This window comes from Coturnix japonica, chromosome 7 (genome assembly GCF_054131305.1).
Source record: "Coturnix japonica strain WE chromosome 7, WE-NBRP24, whole genome shotgun sequence".
In the NCBI taxonomy this organism is placed as follows: domain Eukaryota; kingdom Metazoa; phylum Chordata; class Aves; order Galliformes; family Phasianidae; genus Coturnix; species Coturnix japonica.
The window spans coordinates 33,261,866-33,281,283 of NC_140669.1; the positions used below are offsets into that span (position 1 = coordinate 33,261,866).

The following is a 19,418-nucleotide window of genomic DNA, read 5'->3' on the forward strand; positions in this document are numbered from 1 at the left end:
GCCGCTTCAATTGGCTGCTGCTGCTTCTGGGCAAGTATTTGTAGATATATATTGCTCTGTTGTTGTGAGAGTTCCCAGGAGACCCCCGGGAGCTATAGCAGGGAGTGGAGCACAGCAAGGCTGTGCCAGAGGACAGGAGGCTCAAGATGGGGACCGCGGTACTCCTGTCACTTCAGGTGCTGTGGTTACTGCTCTTTGTGCAGCCATGCAGAGGTATGTTATTGTTCCCTTATCCCACAGTCCAGGGGAAGCAGGCACCAATGGGGTCACTGGGGTCTCTCTGGGAAGCGTCTTCCCAGGGTCAGACAACAGGAGAAAGGGTTCCAACCGCAGGGCCTGTGAGTACGGCTGAGCAGGGCAGAACCCAAACCCGTAGTGCGGGGCTCAACACACTCCTGATGAATCCCTTTGTTACTGTTCAAAGGGGCTGCAGAGGTGAGGCTGGTAAATGGCAACACGCGATGTGCCGGGAGAGTGGAGGTGAAATACAACAATGAGTGGGGGACAGTATGTGGCCTCTTCTGGGACATGAAGGATGCTGCAGTGGTTTGCAAGCAGCTGAGCTGCGGGTCTGCTATAGAAGCTCTTCACTACGCACACTTTGGGGCAGGATCTGGCCCCATTTGGCTGCATGACCTTAAATGTTATGGCACTGAGGCTGCACTGTCTAATTGCACACACACGGGAGGGTATCAACAGTACTGCATTCACAGTATGGACGCCGGAGTTATATGTTCAGGTAAGGGACTAGCCTGTTCTCTACTTCTGTGGCAAGTTCAGGTGAATCAATGAGCAGGTGCCATAGAATGCCTGGTGTACACTTATGGTGATGAGCTGAGACTGTCAATTGCGGGTCCCTGTGGAAGGCCCACTGTGAGTCCCAGTGAACTGGCATCCTCTCTGGCCCTGAGGTAGCTCAGCCCACCCTTGGTTGGTGCCTGGGGTGAGGAGATGAATCCCCTACATCCCCATCATAGTGACTGCTGGTTCCCATCTGTCTCCTCCTGATCACCCAGGACAATGAGAGCAATTAAAGTGGCCACATAAGTCCCTGAGAAGGGTATGAGGTGGCTGGAAAGGTTTGGATTGTGCTCTAGCAGGCACAGATCTCCTGGCCAAGGCAAAGGAGCTGCTTAGAGGTGAGCTCTCGGACCACTCTCCTACCCTCTTCCTGACCACTGGCTGGGGACACATGCAACCAGCACTGCATTCTGGCCCTGGATGAGGACCCCTCCCCAGGCAGGCAGTGGAGCAGGGGCTGATGCCGACGCTGACTGCAGGAACAACCAAACCACAATTTGGACACTTGTGGCGTTCCATCCAATAGCAATGCCACAACAGCCCAAGGCATCTGGGAATGGAGAACTTTTCTGGCAGCTACAGGGGGTTCTTTTGCCTTGCCAGAGACTGGCAGAGCAGACCAGGCTGAAATACCCACAGTTTCTGGGCACATTACCCACATGCTGTGGTCACTGCAGTGCTGGGGGGTAGGATCAGGCAGAGCAGGGGGTCCAGGACAGGAGAAGTTTGCCTGAGCAGTGCCTGTGGCTGTGGGCTTTGGAGAGGAAGAAGTCCACAGGTGCAGGACTGGGTTCTGAGGAGCAGCAGGGACTCCCTGGGATGGCTGTGGGGCTCTGCACATGGCAGCCTTGGAGATGAGGTGGGACATAAGGATGGAAGTGCCAGAGAGCTCACAAGTGTCTTTGGTTGCCCCAGGACTTGTTCGGCTTGTTGGAGACAGTGACTGCTCAGGTCACGTGGAGATCCATGATGGAAAACAGTGGAAATCTGTCTGTGACTCACACTTTGGTCCGAAAGCTGCTGATGTTGTCTGCAGGGATTTGCTGTGTGGCAAAGCCCTGCTGTTGCCCAGAGAAACTCCTCTGGATGAAGAAGTCAGTCCCATCTGTGACAGAGATCTGCAGGAGGTGATGAATCCCTCTGTCCTCATCTCCTGCCTCAAGAAATCCTCTGCCAGCCAGGCCTGCACCCACCCAAATGGCACTCATGTCACCTGCACAAGTGAGAACTCAGGGTGGGGTTGAACGTGGGGTTGTGCTGGGGATAGGGATGGGGTGTGAGAAGTGAATGAATGTGGTGGTCTTACCACTCTGAAGTAGTGCAGAAGGAGAAGGGCACAGTGTCCCTTTGGCTTCTGAAGGTCCTGAGAAAGCCAGAGCACAAACCCTCCTCTTCTGTTCCCAGAGTACACAGGGTTCAGGCTGGCAAACAACAGCACGGTGTGTGCAGGCAGGGTGGAGGTCCAGGTGATGGGGACCTGGGGCACCCTCTGTGCCTCGCGCTGGGACCTCTTGGACGCCCACGTTCTCTGCCGTCAACTCGGCTGCGGGTTTGCAGAGGCCATTCCTAAAGGAGGGCATTTTGGGAGAGGAACCGGCCCCGTCTGGAGTGAATCGTTCCATTGCGATGGGAGTGAAGCCCACCTGGCTCAGTGTCCAGTGACTGTCCTGGGGGCCTCACTGTGCTCTCATGAGGATGATGCTGCTGTCATTTGCTCAGGTGTGTGCGAGAAAAAAAGCTGCGCTAAATCCATTGGCCCCCATGTGCCCCAGTCACCCAAGGCTGGGGATGTCACGGCAGCACTAGGCAGGAGCTCCCCCTGGAGAAGCCCTTCAGGGTGCCAGGCTCCTCTGCTCTCTGCAGGCCTCGCTCACCCCATGTCCCTGCGGCTGGTGGGCGGAGGGAGCCATTGCGATGGGCGCGTGGAGATCTTCTGGCACGGGACATGGGGCAGAGTCCTGGATGACCAGTGGGACATGGAGGAAGCCAGAGTGGTGTGCCGGCAGCTGCGCTGTGGAGAGGCGGAGGGAGCCTACATCCCGCTGAGGGCCCAGCGAGGGACAGGCCCCGTGGGGCTGCGCGGGGTGCGGTGTGCAGGCCACGAGCCCAGCCTGAGCCTCTGCAACACCTCCCTGCCCGAGGACACAGGCATCATGGAGGACGTGGGGGCCGTGTGCCGGGGTGAGTAGCACTGCACATCGCACGGGCACAGCAGTGGACAGGCAGGCGGCCTCTGATGGCCGGGGCTTCTCCCCACTGCAGGGAGCCGGCGGGTCCGGCTGGTGGACGGGGCCGGGCGCTGTGCGGGGAGAGTGGAGATCTACTACCAGGGCAAATGGGGCACGGTCTGCGACGACGCCTGGGACTTGGCTGACGCCGACGTCGTTTGCCGCCAGCTGAGCTGTGGACGGGCTGTGGAGGTTGCTGGCTCTGCCCGGTTTGGGGAGGGCTCCGGGCAGATCTGGCTGGATGGAGTAAACTGCTCCGGGACTGAAGCTGCTCTGTGGGACTGTCACGCCCAGGCCTGGGGACAGCATGACTGCGGGCACAAGGAGGACGCGGGAGTCGTCTGCTCAGGTCTGTGCTGGGAGCAGAGCTGCTGGCCCTGGGGAGGGGAGGATGGGGAGAGCAGAGCATGCAACTGGGGCCTCTGTCCCTGGGAGTGTCTGCATGCAGACATACTGCTTGGCCTCCCCAGCGAGTGGGGAGTGAGGGGGTGCACATCTGGGACCTCTCCATCCTCAGGTGCAAAGGGGATTTATTGGCCATGCTTCTGAGAGTGTAGGGAGCCCAAGAGTGCACAGGAACCTCTGCTTGCAGAGCTGGACCAGCCTGTTTGTCCTGGGTCTTTCTTCCTCACAGAGTTCATGGCCCTAAGGCTGGAGAACAGTGATGGCTGCTCCGGGCGCCTGCAGGTTTTCTATAACGGAACGTGGGGGAGTGTTTGCTCCAACTCGATGACTGTTGACACGGTGCCGTTGGTGTGCAAGCAGCTGGGCTGTGGGGACAGCGGGACCCTGGAAATGAGCTCACGCTACGATAAGCTTTCTGGCATTGCATGGCTGGATCGCATCGAGTGTGGGAAGAGCAGTAGATCCTTCTGGCAGTGTCCTTCTGCACCTTGGGACCCACAGTCGTGTGATGACCTGCGAGACGTGACCAATATCACCTGCAGTGGTAACTATGAGCCTCATTGGCACCAGTGCCACCCCAGCTCCTGCTACCTACAGTCCAGCACAGAGAAAGAGCCTGGGGGGGCTTTTTCTGCCCGTGCCAATCCCTTCTGCTACTGGTGGCAAATAGGCCACTTTAGCTGTCAGAGCCACACTTGCTCATTAGCAATGCCCAGGGGAAGCAGAGGCAGCTCCAGGGGAGGTCTCAGAAGAGACCAGACAGGTTATGAGGAGATTCCCCTCCTGCTGCTCTGTGGTTTGGGCACTCTGTGAGGATGAATATTCTGGGTCCCTTTGCAGTGCCATGTATGTTTTTTCTGTGACTGGGGTTCAGCTGCTGCTGTGACCACAGTGAGGTGTAAGACAAGCCCAGCTCTGCTCTCTTCTGCACAACCCTCAACCCCTTCACTACAACATTTGTTTCTGCAGGGAGACAGCCAGAAAGGCCTCTGGTGTCAGTATGCCCCAACTCCACCACATGCACAGGTAAGAACAGCTTCTCCACATGGCTTCTAGCCTGGCAACGCTGTCCCGACTGTGCTGGTGCCACATGGGAAGATTCTGCATCTGCAGACAGGGAGAAGATCCGTGCAGTGGGAGGCAAGGACAGATGCTCAGGCAGAGTGGAGGTCTGGCACCACGGCTCCTGGGGGACAGTGTGTGATGACTCATGGGACATGCAGGATGCTGAGGTGGTGTGCCGGCAGCTGGGCTGTGGCCCTGCAGTGTCTGCCCCAGGTGAGGCTGCATTTGGGAAGGGTACAGGATTCATCTGGCTTGAGCAAGTGGAATGCAGAGGGACGGAGCTGTCGCTGCAGGACTGCTGGGCCCGACCTGGAGACAGCGGTGTCTGCCGGCATAAGGAAGATGTTGGAGTGCAGTGCTTGGGTGAGTGATGGAGCTGGGCTTTCTTTCTCAAGTCCTGCCCAAAGTCCTGAGCAGACCAGAGCAAGGCCCTGGACACTGTCCCAGACACCCTGCCCAGCCCTGCAGGAGGGACAGTTCAGGTGGCACTTGCTGGAGACGTGTGCCAGAGGTTTCCCTATTACTGTACACACTCCCCCTTCTCTGCTCTTCTCCTCTTCAGCTTCACCCAGGATGACAGCATTACCCCCACAAGCAGGTAAGGCGTCCATTCCTGGGACTGGGCCATGCTGTGACCCACACAGCCAGCGGGATAAGTCACTTTATCAGGGTTTGAAATGCCCAGGAAGAGCTGCAAGGCTGTTAGGGATGGGGAGGGGCTGTAATGTACCCAGAGCATGGGAGCTGCTGCATCACCCGGCCCTTGGCACCCAACACCTGCTGCCTTGAATGACTGGGGTAAGGGCTGGGATGTACTGTCCCTTTTCTCTCCAAACCATGGTGCATCCACTGCCATGTTCCTTCCCCTGCAGATTTCCCCCGGGGTCATCCAACTGACAGAGGGAAAGCCTCCGTGCCTGTTGTCATTTGCATTATCCTGGGGGCTCTTCTCTGCCTGCTCCTGGCCCTCCTGGCTGGGCAAACTGTCAAGGCACAGCGCAGAGGTAGGTCCTGTCCCAGTAATTTTGGAGGAGATGCCTCCTGATTGGGCTGGCAGTGATGGGGAGTGTCACCAAGGAGCATGGGTAAAGTTTGGGGATGGGAGCGTGCGCTGCTTCTTGTCCCACACCACTCCACTGACAGCCTGGACATTGGGCCCCAAGCAAGCAAGAGGTGGGGAGAACCCAGAAGCAGTGGGAGTTAATGCTGGGGCAAGGGAAGAAATAACAAAGCAACACTGGTAGGGATGGGAGTAGAGAGGAGACAGACAAAGATGTTCCACTGTCTGCACTATGGCAGCAGTGGAGGGGGCTCTGGGGCAGAGAAGGTGCCAGGAGGAACATGGGATACAGTCAATCGCTCTGTTGTCAGGCTACTGTGTTGTGTTGGGCACAGCCATGCTATGGACCTGAGGGGCAGAGAGAGGTCAGCTCCAGGGGTCAGCAGTGGGATCTAACATAGAGGCCAAAAAAGCATGAAGGTTGTCTGTGACAGGTTGGTGTGAGGCTAATGCTATCGCACACCAGGTTGTTATTCTCAAAGGGGATGTGGCAGCGGTGCCCAAACAGGCAGCCCTGGGCTGATCCCAGGAGCAGGGTGTGGGGAGAAAAGCAGAGTCCCATCCCTTTCTACCCATTCCCAGGACAGACCTGTCTTTGTCCTCAGGCTCCAGGAGAACTGAGGAGCCCTTCCCTGAGGTTGTGTATGAGGAGATCGGATACAGCTCTGCATGGGAGAAGCAGACAACGTTTGATCACTCAGGTGAGTGCAGGCCCTTTGAGGGCACATCTGCATGGACCTTTCCCTTTCCCTTGGCCCCATCTGCCCCTGCCAACACCAGTCTTTCAGCTCCACCACCTGCACATTCCCCGTCATGCACTTCATGGAATGTTACTTCTCACTGCCACCAGATCCCTTCTCCTTCTAGACATTGCTATTGTGCCCAGAGATGATCCAGAAGAAGGCTATGATGATGCCAAGGAGGTTTCTGAACCTGGGAATGATCCTGACTCTGGGCAGGGTCACTCTGAAGTGCCCAGGACACAAAAGGAGGAAGAGGAGCCAATGGATGCAGTCAGAGGTAAGAAGGAAATGAATTGCAGCTCTGCTAGTTACCACATACCATTCCCTGTCTTAGGTGAATTGCTGCAGTACTATGAGCCCAGCCTTTTATGATGGGGAACCTGCCCAAGGAGATTTCCTTAGGGGAAATGGGTCTTGGACATGGCCAGTGAGAAAAAGGAAGGAATGAGATGGACAGCCCTGAAGGGGTATCCTATGGAACAAACCACAGTGCTTGTCTTACTGCTTGCAGGGATGAGTCTGCACTCCCAGAGAAATACTGGAGGCTCTGGAGCAGGTGGAGATACCTTGTCCTTGTTCCTGAGGAGCACGGGCTATGATGATGTTGAAGAGGTGTCTCTGGCACATCCCCATGGGGATATGAGCACTGTGAAACTAGAGTGGGACACAAAAGGATCCCTGAGCCCCGAGCAAGGAGAACCCATCTCTGCCATGAGCCCGAGTGCAGTTGCAAGGGAAGAGAAGCTGGTGCTGCTTAGAGAGCTGTGAGGTCCCCTTTCCCATGGGCAGCAGTAGTGTGGCATTTCCTCTTGTGTTAGTACCCTGCTTTTACATCGCGTCTGTATTTGTTCTTATTAAAACCCTTTGGAAGTTTTGATCCAGAGCTGGTGCTTCACTGCCCATGTGTCGGTTGGATCTTTGGGGCTGGTCAAGGGAAGCAGAGCAGAAAGACACAGTGATGGGGAAGGGGTTTTTTGTGGGGATAGTGGTACTGGGTTCAAGCTCTGGGGCTGAAAGCATGTGGTGCATGGGGACTATTCCTGCTCACAGAGACATTTCCATCACTCCTACCAGAAGCAGAGTTTCAAGCCAAAGCAGCTGTCTACAAGGTCTCATGGTGCTCCTCTGAGGGAGGGTCCTCCTGCTGCCTTTGACTTTTAGGAGGGGGAGAACATTCCCTTATTGTTGTGGGAGACAGAGGAGGGAAAATCCTCTTGGGAGGAGATGTAAGCTGCAGCCTAAGACCATTGTCCAGCCCCTGTTCTGGAGAAGTTTCCATCCCAGAACTTGGCCAGATTTCCATGGAAGAGATTTTGTGCTCCTCTCCTGAAGCAGGCACTGCTAGAAACTGAGCCAGGGTCCTTTCTTCTTTGTCAAGGATTTCACCTGCCACAGAACAGATGAGCAGAGAAACCTCTGCCTTGGGAGCTAAGCAGGGAGAAGTGTTTGACACTTGGGTAGGACCCAAACTACCATCCCTGCTCCTGCTGCCAGGTCTCCACATGTTCCTTTGCTGCAGTCTGGAAAGTGCCTTAGATGTCTGTGGCAGGGCTCCCTGCAGGGAACAGCCACAACTCTTCAGTACTGCATCAGCATCTGGCCCTCAAGCAGCAGAGGGTCTGAGGCAGCTGTCTCCAGCACTTCCTCCCACAGCATCATTGCCCTGTGTCCTGCTGTGAGACCCGTCACTCCCAGGGTAATCCTAGGGAGCTCTGCGAGGAGCCAGCACTCATGCACCCTTCTGCCTCTGAGACTGGAGCTCCCCTTCTTCTGGCCACAGCCTAGAGCCTGCCTCTCATCCCAGTCCCAGACCCACTCTTCCCTGCGTAGACACAGGTCTGGAACCTGACCCGAGGCGAGTTTCCTGGGATACAGAGACTGCTCGTGGTGCTCAAGTACTCCAGCACGAGGAGTCTCACTCTGGTTAATTTGCTCTCCTGTGGGCTTTCTGCAGCCAGACTCTCACTTGGTGTTGGGCAGCAGTGCAGAAGGTCAGGATCTCAACATGATGCCCCTCAGATGCGTACTAGGTTGCTGCAGGAGCAACCACAAGTCACCGATCTTCTCTTGACAGCTGCTCTGTCCTGTCTGAGGCTGGAGAGCAAGGATAAAAGACAGCCTGGAGATGCACAACACTACTCTTTCAAATAAATAAATAACCATTAAATAGGCTTTTTCTCTAAGCCTATGATGGCATACTGCCTTTATGCAGCTCCTATTTCTAGGAGGAGTCCAGCTCCAAGCACTGCTTGTGTTGGCCTGGTTCTCATCTCAGGATGCTGAGAGCAAACCCATGGGTCCTGGAGATTTCAGGGAAATCTCTTTCATATGTATGCAGCACAGGGATTTTCTTTTGCTATGCCAGCTTGCTGCTGCCTGTGATGTGTGCTGGGGGAAGGCAATGAGGAAATGAACATCCAGCCAGGATCCACTTGTAACACCATTAGCCATTTATTAACTCATCAGTTGACACGACTTCCACCTCTGATACCCACACCCTTGCTCAGGGAAGCCTGGAGCCTAGGAGGCTGTGCCCTAACACCAATCACGTCAGTGCTTTCTGCTTCAGTTTCCCCTTTTTCAAAGTGGGAATGATGCTGATGATTTGACCTGTGCAGCTCTGGGAAGCCAGATGCCACCAGCTGGGGGACGGAATGGAAAGAAAACTGAGTGAAGCACTCCTTCCCATCTTGGGGATGACAGATGCCCCTCCCTCTCAGCACAGCCTCCTGAGCAGTGAGCACTTCAAAGGCTTTCATTGGCACCCTCAGTGCAGGCTAGTTCAGGATGAACTGTGGATTGTGCAGTGCGTTCCATCACAACACTGGATGCAGGAGAAGCCCCAAATCCTACACTCCTGCTGCAGCCAGCCAACCTTGGGATTCAGGACAGCACAAGAAGAAGATAAAATCAGCCTTGTTCTACCCAGAATGAGAGAGAGTCTGTCTAGATGTATGATACAACACAGCTTGGCAGCTTTCTCTCTGAATATCATCAGACTGATTCAAAAAGGCACTTTACTGCATATCCATTGAAGGTGGATACACTTGGCAAGAGCCTTTGAAAGTGGATTCTTAGAAGAGAGTCAACAGAAAGCTGAGTTTCTGCAGCACCACAGCAGTGCTGTCTTCCCTGGCAAAGGCAGATGTGATCAGCACTGAGATCCTGTGCAGGAAGCCCCGCTGTGCCCCCATGCAGCATATGATACCTAAGGCAAGTCAGAGCCACGGCATGGGTTCAATCAGACAGCGCCGTCTCTGGGGTCTTCCCCACCCCAGCCAAGGGTCCGGATTGCAGGTGCTCAGCAAGGGGGCTGTTGGGATGCAGCCGAGAGAAACGTCCAAGTGTCCAGATGGGGAAGACATTGCGGTAGGCAGTGTAACTGATGGCACATGACTTGTTGAACACCCCAGCAATGTTCTCCTGAGAGAGAGAGACAGACAGCAAGGTGATGTGGTTGACAGGAGACTACAACCTGTCCAGGACATAGTGCTGAGCTCATTACTTTTCTGAAGTCCTCCATCAGAAGACACACGTGGCTTCTGAGCACATCATCACAAGGGCTACATGATGCCCAGGACATCTGCATTACTGGGGAACAAATGGGGGAGATCAGAGAAGATCCACATACCTGAGGCCAGTCACCATTGGGCAGCTGCTTGTCAATCAAAAGTTTGATGCCCCTTTCCAGCACAGCAGTGTCTGGGTACCTGCAAAGCACAAGGGAGATATAGTCACTTTTGTCATCTAGGCTGTCTGCATACCTGCTTCAGGAGCTCAATCACCTCCAGTCTGCCTCAGGCTAAACTAAAGCATGCTGACTGCTTTCAGAAGGCCCCTTATATCTCCAGGGTACCATGCAATTCAAATACAGCAAAATGTGGCCTGAAGTTGTGATCCAAAGCTTTGCTTTGCTCTGGTTCCCCCTCTCTCTATCATCAGCAGCCTCACTGTCTGGACCACAGCTCTGGTGTCAGTGCAGGAATGGAGTAATTGAAAAACATGATTGGGTGCACAGCCCACACTGCCATGACCCAGAGCCTATGCCAGCCTTTTCATACAACCCAGCTGGTCTCTCCCATCTCACCAAGCTCTAAAAGAAATGTGATGTCAGAAGTGGCAAACGCTGCACCTACCTGACAGCCATGAGCCCCAGCAGGGCCCAACATGTGTTGTGGATCTGCGATGTGGAACTCTGCACGTATGTGCGCTGTTCACATGACTCAAAGTCCTCTCCCCATCCGCCATCTGTCATCTGCTTGGAGAGCAGGAACTGGCAGGCTTGGGCCACTTCTCTGCATGCCACCCTGCAGGGACAGGCAGAGAATCAGACAGGACAAGGGTACCAATGAGAGCTAGCTAGTTTGCAGTTTTCCAGCTGCAAGCAGAAGCTGTGCTCTACCCTGCTCATGGGTACCCTGCCACAAGAGCTGGAACTCATGCAAACTCGTGCTCTGGTCATACCACAGATTTGGAAGGAGCAGTATCTGAGGCAGAAGAGCCCAGGGATGCACCCAGCCCCACCTCGGGGTCCCATCCCTGTCCCAGAACTAGAGGTAGAGAAACCACCTGGCCTTTATTTACCCATCACGGTACACATGCTTCATGCTGGCAAATGCCTCCAGACCAAACCAGGTTCCATATGTGAAGCAAACTCCCCAGCTCCTAGGCGAGAAGGAAAATCAGTGCAAGGACCAGGGCAGAGGCAGGCTCTGACACTGCTGTATGCACAGCAAAAACAGACACAGGCAGAGCAACAGCTTGTCTACCTTATGGCCTAACTTTGCTCAGCACCACCAGAACCTGCTCCCAGACTTCTCTCAGACTGGAGGAGTTGGATCCCCTAAAGGAGATCAGCTATCTACATGCTGCTCTCACACACACTACCAGCCACGAAAGATGCTTGTGGTCCCTCTCATGCTCATGCCCCTCCAGGGGCAGCCTGGGAAGAAATGGGCAGTTGGGAGTGCTGCTTACCCTTCCCATGACCCATCAGCTCGCTGCATCTTGCGACAGAACTCCAGGCCTTTCTGCAGGGTCTCTCTGGTCAGGAGAAAAATACTCAATCCAAAAGCAGCTCAAACTCAGTGGCTGCTTCATTAGTGGCATTCGTTATTACCTCTGGGGATTTTAAAGGTCACATGATTAGATTAGAGGGCTCAGTTGGCAAGAGAAAGCAGACAGATGACCCCATCCAGAATTTCAGAGTCAAATCATACTCTGCTTGGGTACTTCTCTGCCATGTGCCAGCACACAAGCAGGGAACCTAGCCTACAGCTGGCTGCAAGGTCAGGGCAATCATGAAGTCACGCCTGATCGTTCTCTACTGATTTTCCCCAGCTTGATCCCAAGCAAAATGCCAAGTAAGTTTAGGCTCTAGCATCCTGGGGGAGAGCTCTGGTCTGGATATGTCACCGGCATACCACACCAAACATGCCAATGGCCATTCCAGGGGCTGCTCCATGCCATTGCAGAGGCCCAGGCAAGACAAGGCTCAGCAGGTACTGTGCCAGGAAAAGACACAGCCAGCATGGACCACCATCTTCTTCCCTACCTGACTCTCTTTTCACTGCCTTACCTGATCTCTGGGGCTCTGTGCTCAGGATACACATCTTGGAAGTGTTTCAGTGCTTGTATGACAGCTGACGTGCATTCCACGTAAGTGTAATCAATCATGATGTCACCTGTCAGCAGGAGAAGAATATTAGTGAAAGAGCCTCTCTCCTGGGCAGCAAACTGAACCACACACTGCTGATCTCTCCTCAAGACCCACAGCATGTGCAGGCTACAGAGGGTCCTCAGGCAAGACCCACTCGTTCACAGTGGGCAAGTCAACCAAGCCCACGCAGCTCTTACCAAACACTTCTGAGGGGTTCAGCAGCTCCAGCAAGTGGCCTCCTCTCTTGGTTTCATATGTTGCAAAGCCTCCATCTGGGTTCCTCATGCTCAATAACTGCCCAGACAAGCAGAGAGAGAAGATGGGGATGGCTCACGGACAGTGCCACTCCAGTCTGGCCCCAAGCAAGTTGTAAGGACAAAATCAGATAGGTTGGCAAATTAGCCATGTCCTTAACCACACTGACAGTTAGATCTCCAGTCCAGATCATCACGTCACATGGCTTTATACAGACTTAGCAATACCACATCTAGCCACTCATCATGCTTTTGCTTCTCTTATTTTAGCTGTTTTTGCCTGCCTGCACTTCCCTTGATCCTAATCTTTGCAACACTTACCACATTCACAGCATCAAAGAGGCGCTCAGCTGGGACAGGGTTGGCTATGAAGGGACATTTCTCCTGCAGCAGCATAATGGACTTCAGTCCCTCTGCTGTGCAGTCTGCCACAATCCAGCCACAGTCCCGTGTGCTGAAGGGAAAGCCACCCTATGGAGGTAAAGCATGACTCAGCACCATCCTCTGTTCTTCCACAGGGGAAGGTAGCATCTCCCATGCCTCCAACCCCGTCTGCCCAAATCTCAGCTCTGTGAATGCATCCATTGGAGTCCAGCTCCAGCCATTGCACCTTGTTCATATGGCGGTAATATTTCTGGTAGTCAGGTGGGTTCTCTGGGATCTAGAGAAGACAAGAAACAAGAAGGGCAGATTGAAGGTGCCCAGATGAAAGGTCGTGGTTTAAACAATCACAGATGCAGAGCTCTTTGTGACTGCTCACCATCTCATCTGTCCTTCACTGAGGGAAGCAGACAGGGAAAGAGGTCAGCTCTGAAGTGGGGAATGCTGAATTAAAATCACATTTCAGCCACGCATCAGCATGTGTTGATAAAGCTCCTTCTTGGGTGCTTTCCTGACAGGGAGCCATCTGCTTTCAAGGGCCTTACTGACAGTACCATGACTAAGATGTACAACTGCATCTACACCAAGCTGCTGGCCAGCAAGATCTGAGCTGCGCAGTCACTGGGGAAGGAGGCGGGGTTCCCAGAATGGTGCATCAAAAGCATGGGCACCAGCAAGGAGAAGGGGCAAAGAAGTCTGAGTTCTCAGTTTCCCAGCCTCTCTCAGCCCAAGGCAGTCAACTCAAACATCCCACAGGGCCTCACAGCAGGGCCTGGGTCTGGCCAAGGACCAGTCTAAGCTGCAAAGATGACTCCCAGCAAAAGGGCACAGGAAACAGACAGCTGTCCCCCAGATGTTGCTAGTGCAGCCCTGCAGGGAAGCTCTTCATAAGACAACAGAGTTATCCAGCAAGACTCTCACAAGAAGCCAAGACTGCACAGCCAGCATTGCAGAAACACCAGCAACCAACTCTGCTTACCTGGGTGAACCTAAGAAACTCATGAGCATTCTGAAGGCAGGACGTGAACTCAGGTATCTTTTGGGCTTCTGCCTAGAAACAGAGATGCATAGTCAGCAAGGAGTTCTGGCCACCAAATGTCACTCAGGAAGAAGAGGACATGGTAGGACTTTGCTGACCTCAGTGTCATTAACAACTGCTCCTGTATAGCCCTTCCTGTAGGTTTGCATTCATTACTTTCATTACAAACCTCTCCAGTGAGAGCTACGTGCTGTTGCTTGCTTCACTGGGAGATATTTGCATGGCCAGGTGGGGGGCTTACTTGAGCAATCACATTACCCTCCAAAACACATGCCCACCAAAACTCTTTCTGTCCTTATGCTGCAGAACGGTCCTGCATGCTTTTTCTGACAACCAGGAATGCTGTAGGGCCAAGCAGAGCAAGGAGCAAGAAAAAGGGTTTTACCACAAGATCATAGCAACAGAGAAATCTATTCTGGTCCATTCCGCTGGCATTGTGACCTGCTTCAAAAGCAGATGGCAGAGAAAGGCTGTTCTATTGTACTGGACAGCCGACCGACCATGGCTGAGGGGCTTTCTGAGAGTGTTTCCCTGATGCAGCTGTATCGTGATGCCATAATCAGCAGAGGCACAAGAGGATGTGCAGTAGAAGCCCCTTGTATTTGAGGATGCACCACGATGGTGTCTTTTGTCCAGGCACTGTGCAAACTTGAGAGGTATCTTACCTCCAGGAAAGCCTGGATGGCAAAGGCAGTGTCCCAGAGCTGGGATCCATTTGTACCCTGAAAGAGAAAATGTGAATATTGAAGGTCAAGTAGCCACTGACATCTGTGGGGTCTCCAGGACAGTATGTTCCTCCTGCATTAGCCCCTCTGCTCCCTCCATCCTGCATCTTGGTTTCATGTCACCCAGCAACACTGCTGCTGTGCTGGCACTGAGGGGTGGAATGCAGAAGCCCGGGAACAGCAGAGGGACAGGAAATGAGAAAGCTGCTTTAGCCTGCTTTGTGCACAGCAAGAACAGGAGAGATCAGCAGTTATGAGCAGGGACACAACAGCCACAAGATAAGCACAGCTCAGTCTGCGTGCACTATCAGAGCCTCTGAGCATCAGGGTAGGCAAGGGACTGTCTTCCTCCTTCCCTTCTCATGTGATCCATGTGTATGAAGGGGATGGAGACCTACAGCTGCCCCCTTGGCCCATGGCCAGAAAGACAGACAAGCAAAACACACACAATGGCACTGCCAGGCAGCCAAGGCCAACAGACACTGAAAATGAGATGCCAGGAGCTATCCCATTCCAGAGGCAGCTTCAGCAAGCCAGGATCTCTCTTGGTCACAGCTGGAATCCAGCAGCATCTCACCTGCATCTTCATGCCATCAAGACCCAGCCTGTGGGAAGAGAAAACACAGAGCTGCAGCGCAGGCATAGCATGAGCAGCAGGAAGGGGGCTGGGAGCCACGGCATGCCAACATCACAGGGACCCCATGTCACACACATCATTACCAGAGATAGTCAGAGATCCTGGAAACATGCTCCTGAAAAGCTGGTGAGTTCTCCCCATCCACAAACCAGCGAACCAGCATGTTGATGGTCTTGGAAATCTGCCGAGAGCATCATTGTCATTGAACTGGGAATCGCACCTTCCAGCCCCAGGCACATACATCCCTGCCACCCAGCATACATCCATCTAGAGGTCCTGGGCTTCTCTCTGACAGCTCCATCTGTGGCACTGCTCTAAGCATAGCTGAGACAGTATAGCAAGTGCCACAAAATTACTTCAGGGCTTATCTTCACATCATGTCCCTGAACCACAAGGAGAGGTACCCCTTACTAGGACTACAGCTGCCCCCATACTCTCTGCCTCTCCTGTGTCCTGTTAGCACTAAAGTCTTGAGCATTATGAACAGCAGGGGTTGTGCCTGAGCAAGACCCAGAGTTTACGGTTACACACCACAACTGCAAAGGGCTGCGGAACCCCAAACTACTTCTTAAAGAGCCAAGGGCAAGAATTTGACAGGATCAATATGAAGTGGCTTACTGGACCAATGCTGATACACTTGGTGAATCTGTCATCAGCCTTGATGTGGTCATACAGCTCCGTGATGGCTCGCTGCCGCAGGTAGGTGCTGTGGTGGGCTTCGTACATATTCATGACAGCTGGAAAATAAAGGGACATGCAGTGAAATATTCACACCTTGTAGCCACATCCACTTGCTGTGGCTGGCTGCACCGCTGCTCACATGATGACCAAGCACGGAAAGAATGGGAACCACTCTGCCTCATGATGGCCTGAAGACTGGGGCACAAGGCTCTGCTGCTGTGATGAAACTCAAGGCCCAGGATCACACATCCAGTGCCTCCTTTTAAGCTCCAGGGCATTGCCAGTAGCTAATAGCAGACCTTGAAGGGCCCTCATGGTACAGGACAGCTTCAGCTCCATTAAAGGGCAGTTCCATGGCAAGGGCCCTTCCATCTCATCCAGCACCACACTCACCATAGGCGATCCCTAGTAGCCAGCTATGTGGGGTGTAGACATCACAGGCAGCCACGTTGTTCCTCTGGGCTGCCCAGTCAATGCTGGCGTAGTCTTGCACATACAGCTCCTGTCAAAAGACAATTCAGGTGATCAGACTGGCAAGCTGGGAACAAACATCCAGAGGCAGCTTGCTGCATGAGGTCCACTGCCTGGACTGCTTTGTCCATGCAGGCATAGGAGATGCTGCTTCATGAGCCAGAGGCTGGCCCCAGTGACACGGCAGGCACAGCAGGCAGCCAAGGAGACAAATCTTCTTGCTGGGGAGTCCCTGCAGGGCCAGCTCCTCACCTGCTGCAAGCTCCGGATGAGTTCGTCTTCTTCTGCTGACAGACGCTTGGCATAGCAGTAGCTCATGGGGAGGTAGACCTGGCGGCAGTGGCACCAGAGCCTGGACGGATGGGCTGGGAACCACGTAGGGAGCAGCCTATTTGCAATAGAGAAGGTGCTCCTGTGAGCAACAGGAAGGGCCAAGGGAACACACAGAGGTGCCAGGCCTTCTGCTGCTGGTAGCAGGCAGGTAGAGCTGGCAGCCTTACACACAGTAAGCTCTGTGCTATTAGGCTCAGTTCTGCTTGGTCACATGAGCAAAGAACACTGAGGATAAAACCAACAGGTCTGAGCTCTTGCATATCCCTTTGGTGCAGCATTTGCTGCTGTGAGCCCATCGGCTGCTACTGCCACCAGCCTCCCAGCAGACGGGCAGCCTGAACAGCCCCTGCTCTGGGCCATGGCTGGAGTCAGCCCAGCACATCCAGGCTGAGATCATTGTCAGGACTGATGACATCCCTGCCCCCACAGCAATGGCAGCACATACCACATCTCTGGGAGCAGCGTGTTCATCCCCTCCCAGCTGTAGACGTTGAGGACGGCCAGCCAAAACTTGCCCCAGGAGGGGATCCCCACAGCACCTCCTGCACAGACAAATCAGGGCTTTCAGTGATGCAGCCCTGCCCGCTCCCTGCTTTCTCCCACATCCTACTCTTTGTATTTCCCCATGCTCAGGAGCATGCGGCACAGGCACAGCCACCTCCAAACAAAGGCAGGCAGCAGAAAACAGAGCAGCTTTCCCCATCACCGGGTGAAGATTCAGACACCACCCAGGGCCAGCAGCTCCTGTGCCACCCGCTGCCCGAGCAGCCGGGCACAGCTGCACTGACCTTTGCTGTGCAGGTTGACGCGGGCACGCACGATGTCGGGGTCATCTGGGCCAACCCCCAGGATCCTCAGGGCTACGTAGTTGAGTGCCGTGCCAAACACCGTCGATTTGTCTTCCACGTGCCTGCCAAGCACAGACACCGGCAGCACAGCATCAGACGCGGAGGGGGATGAAGGGGAACTGCCTCCAGGGAGACCCACGCGCCGCATCCCGGCGCAACCCCCCGTTACTCACAGGCCCCAGCCGCCGTCCGGGAGCTGCACGGAGCGCAGGTAGCGCACCATCTCCCTGCGGAAGCCGTCGGGCAGCGGGATGCGGGCGGTGTGACAGACGATGAGCAGCCCTGCGGGCAGAGGAGCGCCGGTCACACCGAGCCGGGCACGGCGCAGCCCGGCGGCGCGGCGAGACCCACCTGGCAGCAGGAACAGCGGCCCGCCGTAATCTCCGGCCCAGTGACCGTCCTCGGCCTGCAGCCTGGCGTAGAATCGCATGCCGTTGCGGGCGGCCTCCCGCGCCGTTCGGGCGACCGGCAGCGCCTGCAGCAGCTCGTCCTGCGGGGGACACCGCGCCGCAGCTCAGCCAGGCGCCCCGCGCTGCGCCCCGCGGACCCGGCCCGCGACCCCGCACCGTGTCCAGCCCGAGGCTGTGCGCCTCCAGCGCCGTCTGCGCCCGCCGCCCTCCGGCCGCATCCTCGTCCTCGGCGCCGTCACCCAGGTAGCTCCAGCGCTGCCGGCCGCCCTCGCAGTGCAGCCGCCAGGAGGGCAGCTCCGTAACTGCTGCCGTGCGCCACGGACCGCCGCGTCGCCGCACCACCCTACGGAGATGGGCACGGGATGGGAATGATGGGGATGGGAATGATGCGGATGGGAATGATGGGCACGGGGACGATGGGCACGGGGGTGGGAATGATGGGCACTCACCCGTCCGCCGCCATCGCCACCGGTGCTGTCAGGAGCGGGGCCGGGATGGGGCCGGGACCGCGCTACCCTGAGCCGAGGTGGCCTCACGGGAGGCCGCCAATGGGGCCGTGGCACCGCCCCGAGACCGCCCCTATCCCCGCCCCGAGCCGCCCCGCGGGTGGAGCGAAGCGTGGTGGGGGACGGGCGGGGTCACGGGGCGGGGCGGCTGTGGGCGGTGAGACCGAGCGGTGTCCGTCCGTGGAGCGGCCTGGCTGCAGCTCCGCAGCGCCCCGCGGGGGGTCTGTGACTGCAGAGCCGCGGCCCTGGGGCTGTCACTGCCCCCCGAGCCGTAACCCTATTTACGGAGCTACAGGAGGCGGCCGTTGTGAATAGTGCGGGGAAGCAGACCCCGTGCACTGAGCAGCGCGGTGCCGGTGCGTGGCCGTGCCGCAGCTCTGCCCGCACGGAGCCGACGAGCAGCAGCGGAGCTGCGCGACGCTCCCACCCGCGGCCCGGGGGCTCCGCACGGCGCAGGGGCTGCGCGGCCGCTCCGTTCCGCGCCTACAACCGAGGCGACGGCGCCCGTGGCGGGCCGTGCCCTCGCAGAGCCTCGCGGAGGGGCGGGCCGTGTGCCGGGAGCCCGAACCCCGTCGCTCCGTCCGTCTCCCCGCGCCCGGACGAGCGGCGGCGCTGCCCTGCGCTGCGCTCATCTGCTGCACGTGGGGCCGGCACGCGGCGCGGAGACCGTCCGCCAAACACAGCGAGCGCAGAGGCACCGAGCGGACTTTTATTGCGCACCTCAACCCGAGCCCGAGCTTCTGCTGCCGGCACAGCTGCCGCCGCGCGTGGCCGGAGGGAGAGCCCGGCGGCAGCGCGGCGATGGGGCGGCCGATGGACGCAGAAGGAGCCGGGCCGGGGGCGGCTGCCGCCAGAGCTCAGCGCCTAGTGGGGGTGGCCGTGGGGGTGGGGGCCCGGCGGGTGGTGCCCGGGCGGGTGATGGCCGGGAGGATGATGCTCGGGCGGGTGATGCTCGGGCGGATGATGGCCGGGAGGATGATGGCCGGGCGGGTGATGATGCCCGGGAGGGCCGTGCGGTGCAGGTGGGTGCCCAGGCCCGGGATGTGGCGGCGGCGGCCCTCCGTGTGGCCCTGCAGGAAGAGGGGAGCGTCAGGGCTGCGGGGCGGCCACGCGGCTCTGCTGCAGCTGCAGTGCCCCGGCCGCCGTGGGAGGCTCCTGGACCCGGGCGCGGC

The 19,418-nt window shown here is 56.4% G+C and overlaps 2 protein-coding genes across 11 annotated transcripts; one reads left to right on the forward strand and one right to left on the reverse strand.

The window, feature by feature from the left end:
• Positions 1-402: 402 nt before the first annotated feature.
• Positions 403-7,185, forward strand: LOC107316354 (antigen WC1.1-like; the record flags this gene model as incomplete). The annotated part of the gene is made up of 13 exons (XM_085552909.1): positions 403-739; positions 1,717-2,022; positions 2,206-2,520; positions 2,665-2,982; positions 3,064-3,378; positions 3,664-3,978; positions 4,404-4,460; positions 4,548-4,862; positions 5,062-5,097; positions 5,372-5,503; positions 6,165-6,260; positions 6,427-6,579; positions 6,814-7,185. Coding segments are annotated over 13 exons (2,952 nt in total), but the record flags the coding sequence as incomplete, so codon positions are not given.
• A 1,544-nt stretch (positions 7,186-8,729) lies between these two features.
• On the reverse strand, positions 8,730-18,219 carry LOC107316378 (lanosterol synthase). 10 transcript variants are annotated; one of them, XM_015867750.3, is made up of 23 exons: positions 18,190-18,219; positions 17,897-18,083; positions 17,682-17,820; positions 17,504-17,612; positions 17,271-17,392; positions 16,928-17,024; positions 16,402-16,537; positions 16,072-16,180; positions 15,616-15,734; positions 15,081-15,178; positions 14,938-14,965; positions 14,301-14,357; positions 13,576-13,647; positions 12,826-12,876; positions 12,537-12,686; positions 12,159-12,255; positions 11,881-11,986; positions 11,280-11,345; positions 10,887-10,967; positions 10,439-10,609; positions 9,934-10,012; positions 9,511-9,725; positions 8,730-9,177 (listed from the first exon to the last, which is right to left on the reverse strand). In XM_015867750.3, the coding sequence occupies exons 1-22, from the start codon at positions 18,201-18,203 to the stop codon at positions 9,540-9,542; spliced, it is 2,274 nt and encodes a 757-aa protein (XP_015723236.2). In that variant the 5' UTR covers positions 18,204-18,219; the 3' UTR covers positions 8,730-9,177; positions 9,511-9,539. The 10 variants fall into 10 exon arrangements, 4 of the variants coding, with proteins under 4 accessions (XP_015723236.2, XP_015723235.2, XP_085409900.1 ...); XR_014948452.1 differs by lacking the exon at positions 14,938-14,965; XR_014948448.1 differs by having other exon boundaries at positions 8,730-9,725; positions 11,280-11,423.
• Positions 18,220-19,418: the final 1,199 nt, after the last annotated feature.